We start from the raw sequence: 7,655 nt of genomic DNA, 5'->3' as shown, positions 1-7,655 counted from the left end.
TCCTAGACATGTTCAAGAGAGTAAGATGCCATTGGAATTGATCCACTCTGATGTGTGGACTACTAAAGCTGCATCTCTAGGAGGCTGTCATTATTTTGTTACTTTTATTGATGACTATAGCAGAAAAGTTTGGGTGTATTTTATGAAAAAGAAAAGTGAAGTTTTTGGGCATTTCAAAACTCTTAAAGCTATGGTTGAAAAAGAAACAGGTCTGCAAATAAAATGCCTAAGGTCAGATGGAGGGGGAGAGTACCTCTCAAATGAGTTTTCAAGGTTCTTGCAGGAGCATGGCATAAAGCAGCAATATTCATGCAGTCATACCCCACAGAAAAATGGAATTGTAGAAAGAAAAAACAGACATATTGGAGAGGTGTCTCATGCCATGCTTAATGAAAAAGACCTGCCAGATTTTTATTGGGCTGAAGCAGTTGCTACAGCAGTCTACATAATGAACAGGACTCCCACTGCAGCAATACATGGAATGACTCCAGAGGAGAGGTATACTGGTAGGAAACCAGATATTTCTCATCTGAAAATTTTTTGTTTCATTGCCTATGTACATGTGCCAGATGAGTTGAGATCCAAGTTGGATCCAAAAGCTGAGAAGTGCATCTTTATTGGTTACTCTCTGTAGCAAAAAGGGTATAGATGCTATAACCCTTCTACTCGTAAGTTTACAGTGAGCAGAGATGTTGTTTTTGATGAGATGAGTAGCTGGTATAAACCAGTAAATGTGATTGATGATGTAGATGCACAAAATGGTAATGCTGCACAGAATTCACAGCAGCAGTCACAAAATATTAGTGGACCTGGAGCGTCCTCTACCAGTGGTTCACATTCTTCGCCATGGACAGGCAGATTAAGATCAGGAGAATCTTCTCAAAGTAATGCAGATAGTGGTATGTAGGTATCACGAAAAGGAAAAGAGAAGGTTGATCAACCCATGTTTGATGTGAATGCAGGTCACTCTTATGTGGATGGTGAATCCAGTGGCTCAGAACAGAGCATTGATGATGAGTTGGGTATTCCTTCTATTGTTACACCTGGAGTAAGGAAGACCAGGGATGTTTTGAGAGCACCTGGGAGTGAACCCACTTTGCGTAGGTCTACCAAAGTTAGGTATCCTGTGGATAGGCTGAAATATGATGGATTTACAGCCATTCACTATGCATATATGGTTAAAGTGATACAGGAACCAGAACCCACTTCTTTTGAGGAAGCCATGGGAAAAGAAAAATGGGAGAAAGCCATGGATGAAGAAATGGATGCCTTGGAAGCAAATGCTACATGGGAATTGGTACCTTTGCCTAAAGGTAAGAATTCAATTAGCTGTAAGTGGGTTTATAAGGTGAAGCACAATGCAGATGGTTCTGTGAACAGATACAAGGCAAGATTAGTAGTCAAGGGGTATGCACAAACATATGGCATTGACTATGAAGAAACATTCAGTCCGGTTGCAAGGATGGCAACCGTAAGAGCAGTCATTGCTATGGCTGCATCAAAGGGATGGTCTTTACATCAGATGGATGTAAAGAATGCCTTCTTGCATGGTGATTTGCAAGAAGAGGTCTATATGGAGCAGCCACCAGGTTATGTGCATGATGTTCATCCTCAGTTTGTTTGCAGGTTGAAGAAAGCCTTGTATGGCTTGAAGCAAGCACCTAGAGCATGGTCTGACAAGATAGGACAGTATCTTGTCACTATTGGCTTTCAGATTTCCAAGGCAGATTTCTCACTTTATGTGAGAAAAACAGAGAAAGGTATTATGCTACTTGTCATTTATGTTGATGATTTGATTATGACAGGTGACAGTGATGAAGATATCCTTCATGTGAAAATGCTATTGAAGCAGAAGTTTGAGATGAAGGATTTGGGAGAGCTGCGTTATTTCTTGGGCATTGAGGTGATTAGATCACCAAGTGGGATACAGCTCTTGCAGATGCAGTATGGATTGGACATGCTGTCCAAATATGGGATGACAGGCTGTAAGCCTATTTCAGTTCCTTTGGAGCAGAATGTGAAGCTGAGCGCAGATGCAGGTGAGCTTCTGGAAGACCCTACTATGTACAGACGCATAGTAGGAAGCTTGATTTATATGACTATTACCAGGCCAGATTTGAGCTATGTTGTTGGATTGGTAAGTCAATTTATGCAGGCTCCAAGGAAATCGCATTTGGATGCGGCTAGACGCATACTCAGGTATGTGAAGTCCACATTGCAGTATGGACTATTTTATGAGACTGGGGTTCAGATACAGTTGCATGGATACACTGATGCTGATTGGGCTGGTAGCATTTCTGATAGACGATCTACCAGTGGATATGTGTTCTCTTTTGGGAGTGTTGCAGTCACTTGGAGCAGCAAGAAACAGCCTACAGTTGCCTTGTCGAGCACAGAGGCTGAGTGCAGGGGTGCAGCAATGGCTGCATGTGAGGTAGCTTGGTTGCATAAGCTACTTTATGATATGCATCAGTCTACAGATGGGCCAGTTGTCATTTATTGTGACAACATGAGTAGTATACACTTGGCAAATAACCCAGTCTATCATGCTAGAACAAAGCACATTGAGGTGCATTATCACTATGTGCGGGAGAGGGTTTTACTAGGTCTTATTGATCTAGTTTATGTCAGCACAGAGGATCAGGTAGCTGACATATTCACGAAGGCATTGGGCGCAGAGAAGCTGCGCAAGTTCAGAGACCTGCTTGGTGTGCAGGAATTGGGATTGAGCTCGAGGGGGAGTGTCGAGATATCGAGCTCCACTCGTGATACGCCAGGGTGACCGTTGTGCATTTATGTCACCGACTTGTCAGTTGTAGATGCGGTTGGTACACCACCCATGAATAATAGCTAGATGACAGCTATCCTTATCTACTCTAGTTCGTGGCTCAGTTTGTATGCCACCTTAGTTAGTTGAGTTTGGTTTGAGAGCCATATTTAGGGTTCTTCTATCTCTTTGTACTAGAGTTCTTTTTGGCTTACACAACTAAGAAGAGAAAAACTGTTTTCAGCCTCCACCTCTGTGTGTATTTCCCCATTGTACAAGCAAGAAAGCTACAAGTGAGACTCCTTCCTTCTCTCCCACAATCTTGACATCTCCCTCTCCTTCTCTTTCATTTCCTCTCCTAAACAAGCAAAAGAGAACGATTTAAACCTTCAACAAGCAAAAGAAAGAGAGAGGGAGACTCACCAATGAGATATGGCGGGCGTGGGGCGGCTTCTCTTTGCAATGAGGGCTCCTCCTCTCCTTCGCGAACAACGGCGGTGGTGGCGGCGGCGGCGGCAGCAGCAAGTGTTCCTCCTCTTCTTCTCTCACAAAGCCTTCGCTCTCGCTCTCAAAAGTCGAAGCAAAAGAAATGAAAACAGCGCTCGAATTTCGGCCGCGTTTTTTTTCCTACGGCGTCGCTATTTGCGTCGCATTTGCGATGCTATTTGCGATGCAAATAGCGATGCCAATAGCGACGCCGATATCCACCGTCGCTAATCAGCGTCGCTAATTGCCCAATTCCTTGTAGTGTCTATCAACTAATTTTGGAGGGGAAGTGTATTCCTCTCCTCCCCCTTGTGTTGATACGTATTATCATTATCTCAATTTAAAAATGTATGTTTAAACATTCAAATAATATAAATTAGTGGAGATATATGTTCTTTCTCAATCAACATTCGAGTGTATGCACCTTTGTAAAAAATAAGAATACATGTAAACACGTTCAAATATTTTCAAATAATGTGCATGAGCATATGACAAGTTGAAAAATAACAAAAACTTAGAAGATTGCAAGCATAGGATATGGCAAAGTACTTGTATTCTATTAGCAAAAAATACAAGTACTTATATTCTATTATAAGCATAGGATATTGCAAAGTACTAGTATTCTATTAGTCAAAATTTGAAAATTTACATTTATTAGTAATAATACATGTGAAGTTGGGATATTTAAGGGGACTCCACAATTTCTAAGATGTGTGGAGCGACAAGCTTTCTACTAGTAATTGTACTTTAATTTTGGCTTCCAATCTTCCTTCCTACCATCAACTTTGAAATCGGATGTTAGCAAGTGGATTCTATGTTAACATAACAATTTCTTAATGCATTTAAATACTCCATAACCAATCATCCTCCATTATACAACACTTGGGGTTCATGATTCTCTCAAATGACAATAACCTCCACAATTGTACTATCATGTGTATCTTGGTGGTGAAGACACAACCATTCACCCTTGGGCATCCTCCATTTTGTGATACTTGAATAACAAGCATAAGTTTGGCATATGACAAAGTATTTGTATCGTAAAGCAAAGTTAGCTAAGCAACAAAGTGTTTCGATACATCTTTTATTGCAAATACTTTGACCTTGAAAGCTCCCTCCATGCTTAGATGCATGTACACCCAACATGAACAATGATATGTGTCAATGATGGAGTTCTCTTCCTCATCTTTCCTGCTATGCACTTCATTTTATTAAGTCAATCTTTTTGAAAAATGCATGTTAGTGAGGTGCAAAAAGAACCGCTTGGCTTGAGTGTATGGAGAAATCACAGCACTTAATATACTTTTATTTTCCTTACTACGGAAGCCTCTTTTTCTTCTATCTTAATTTTTGGCCTCCTTGAATTGATAGCATTATGGCGTTAATGGAGTTAGGCGCAAATTCTCTCTAGCCGTTCCAGGAACGTTCGCCTTGGTTATCGTGTCGACCGGGGAGCCGAGCCATCGGAGGTTCGCTCTGTCGAGGCGAGGCCACGCAAACGACACGCGTCGACACCCATGCAGCGGGACACGTGGACGACTACGGCGGATCGGGATGACGACTATATGTACGCGTCATATTCACGTCAATAGTCGCAGCCGCTCGCTCGCGAGAGAGAGAGAGAGAAGCGATCGTTTATCGTTATTTGTTCCAATTCGACATCACACTAGTCGTTGAATCGATCGGTTCGCTTGCGCTTATAATCGTCAATCTTGATTGATACTGTGTTTAATCAGTGATATCAGAGACGGTACAGAGAGAGAGAGAGAGAGGTTTCTCATTCCTCATTACCTGCCCAAGCAAGCAGTTGCCATGGCTTCCCAGCACCGCGAGCACTCCTCCGAGACTCAGAAGAAGGCCTATGAAAGGTTGTGCTTGGTTGCCTCTCATTTGACCCAATCCAGCTGGTATTTCTTTCTCGAAGAGAAAATGTAGTTGGATTGTATCATGCCTGTAGTAGGGTTAAAGACTTCGTTAAGAGTCAGATTGGATTGTGTAGCAACTAGCACTGTTGTATGTAAAATCTTTGTGCCTACGGATTGGGGGTAAGCTGGATTGGATGTGTGTATTTAGTTGGATTTGGCCAGTAACAATACTGTTGTGTATATGCATCCCCGTGTCTCGGGTTTGGGCAAGCAGAACACCCAGTTAGACTGTGATTGGGTTAGCAACATGGTCGTGTGTATCTGTGTCCAGGGTGTGGCAGGAGGCACAGTAGCCAGTCTGACTGTTTGTATAGCCAGTCAGATCACTGAATTTTGGGTGTAAGTTTGCAGCAGCCGGTAACAGTGTGTTTGTGTACATTATACATACATCTTTGTGTCCTTGACAGTAGTTTGGTCTAATATTTCTGTTTTCATCTTAATTCGTTCCTTCGCTGCTTTCTTGTTGTGATTTGTTGCTGAGGTGCTGTTGTTTCTCCTTCCCTGTTTGTTGTTTCTTCGGTGATATTAAACGAGGGGATGGGATTAATCTGCCTAGCTTGATGGATCTGGCTTGATGGATCTGCAGTGCTGCTGACACCACGAATCGAGTTAGCGAGAAGGTTGGTCTCCCCAAAGATGAGGCCGCAGGAAAGCTGCAGGATGCCAAGGCCATCGCTGCGGAGAGGGCCAAAGACGCCACCGCGAGGGCAAAGGGTGCAGCCTACGAGACATCTGAGAGGGCAAAGGAGAAGGCAAGTGAGGCTCAGGAGGAAGGGAAAGGCTATTTGCAGGCTGCCAAAGACAAGACCTATGAGACTGCACAGGCTGCCAAAGACCAGACCTACGATACTGCGCAGCGCGCAAAGGACACCACCTATGAGACTGTTCAGCAGTACAAGGACAAGGCCTATGAAACTGCCCAGCAGGCCAAAGAAGTTAGCCAGCAGAAGGTCCAGGCAACCCAGGAGCAGACCAAGGGCTATCTGCAGTCTCTGAGTGAGGCAGTTTCAGGGAAGGCAGGAGCTCTGAAGGATACCATCTTGGGGAAATCCGAACAGGCCCGTGATGCGGCCTACGAGACTGCGCAGCAGGCCAAGGACAAGACATATGAAACCGCTGCTCAGGCGCGCGATAAGTCGTACGAGGTCGCGCAGCAAGCCAAGGACAAGACCTATAAGACAGCTGCAAAGGCAAAGGAGGGTGTGATGGGGAAGTCTGAGGAGGCCAGCGAGAAAGGGCATGCGGCAGCAGAAGGTGCGAAGGCGCGCACAGAGGAAGCGAAGGAAGAGGCGAAGGCGCGCGCAGGCGAGGCCAAGGAAGAGAGGAAGGGCTACTTGCAGGCCGTGACGGAGAAGGTTGCATCTCTGAAGGAGAGCCTGGTGGGGAAGGGGCAGCAGGCCCAGGATGAGGCACATGCAAAGATGCAGGAGCTGAAGATCAAGGATGGGCAGGAGGGGTCAGAGCATCACTGAAGTGCATTGCGTGCACCAGAGGCAGCTTCCATTTTTTGGCTCCGTCACCCTCCTCTTTCAAAATCAGAGCTTCCATGTCTGTGTATAGTTAGTCAATAAGAGAATCTTACAGGAGCTACAGGTAAAAGATCACACAGTATCATTGGCAGGAGCTATAGGTAGAAGATCACACAGTCATTGATTGTTCATGGGTAGTCCCTAGTTGTACTCAAATCTAGTATTATCGTACGAATCTAGTATTATCATCTTACTGCTGCAGCGCTGCTAGCCTTGCGTTGCAATTATGGCGCATCCTGGCCAAGCTTGTCACCCATTGGAACTAGCAAATAAAAATATTGGAACTAGGGGAATATATAGTGTACAAGACTCATTTGAGTACATCAGTTATGAAAACTTTAGAGTTAAGAAGTGCCGTTGATAGTACAGGTTAGATATAACAGGAAGCCCACAATTTGAGATATCCTCTTGATTCCCATTCTATAATCCTATTGTCCATGGTCCCATCTTATTCTCCATAATCGTTACCTTTTCCTAAGTTCTCGTTGGAAGGGGAGTAGACCCAGAAAATGACATACCATTTTTAAAGAGATGTAGCATCTTATCACCGCACTATTGTATTAACCTATGCTCTTAACCACCCGCACTCCTATAACAAATTTCATCTTAGGAAGGCACTAGTGAAATTATAGCATCTAGGTCATGTGTAGCCAAGCTTAGGTAGTGGGATTTATCTGATTTTTATACAAGTTCTTCTATATTTTGAACAAGTTCTTCTATATTTTGATAGTCTAGTTTACTTTTCATTGTGTAAAAATAATAAATTATAAAATGCATTTTTTAAAAGCTTGTACTCTAAAAGCATTAACAATCAAATGAAGGCCTTACCTAAGCAAAGTGAATGAGTGCGTCTTTTGAGCTATGTTTGAGAACTAGATGTGCGTTTTTTAATTGATCTTATTAATTTGGGTGAATTGAATGTATTTTAAATTATATCTAAGCAAAATA

The 7,655-nt window shown here is 43.3% G+C and overlaps 1 protein-coding gene across 2 annotated transcripts; it reads left to right on the top strand.

Moving 5' to 3' along the window:
- The first annotated feature begins 4,829 nt into the window (after positions 1–4,829).
- LOC148027596 (uncharacterized) lies at positions 4,830–7,413 on the top strand. Of its 2 annotated transcripts, none has more exons than XM_087689303.1 (2): positions 4,830–5,160; positions 5,765–7,413. In XM_087689303.1, exons 1-2 carry the CDS (start codon positions 5,066–5,068, stop codon positions 6,648–6,650), a joined length of 981 nt encoding a protein of 326 aa, XP_087545429.1. In that variant the 5' UTR covers positions 4,830–5,065; the 3' UTR covers positions 6,651–7,413. The 2 variants fall into 2 exon arrangements, with proteins under 2 accessions (XP_087545429.1, XP_087545430.1); XM_087689304.1 differs by having other exon boundaries at positions 4,837–5,121; positions 5,765–7,410.
- The last annotated feature ends 242 nt before the right edge of the window (positions 7,414–7,655 follow it).

The sequence above is a fragment of the Lygodium microphyllum genome, chromosome 12 (genome assembly GCF_053477565.2).
Source record: "Lygodium microphyllum isolate KBCC chromosome 12, Lygodium_microphyllum_v1.1.10, whole genome shotgun sequence".
Classification (NCBI taxonomy): domain Eukaryota; kingdom Viridiplantae; phylum Streptophyta; class Polypodiopsida; order Schizaeales; family Lygodiaceae; genus Lygodium; species Lygodium microphyllum.
The sequence above is the reverse complement of the archived record's forward strand: the minus strand, read 5'-3'. Positions and strand labels throughout refer to the sequence as shown.

What these genes read in the sequence shown, in the direction of transcription:
- LOC148027596 (XM_087689303.1), top strand. Translation starts at nt 5,066, where the DNA reads ATGGCTTCCCAGCACCGCGAGCACTCCTCCGAGACTCAGAAGAAGGCC. An exon ending in CATTTGACCCAATCCAGCTG is followed by an intron (nt 5,161 to 5,764) that starts GTATTTCTTTCT and finishes ATGGATCTGCAG; the next exon opens with TGCTGCTGACACCACGAATC.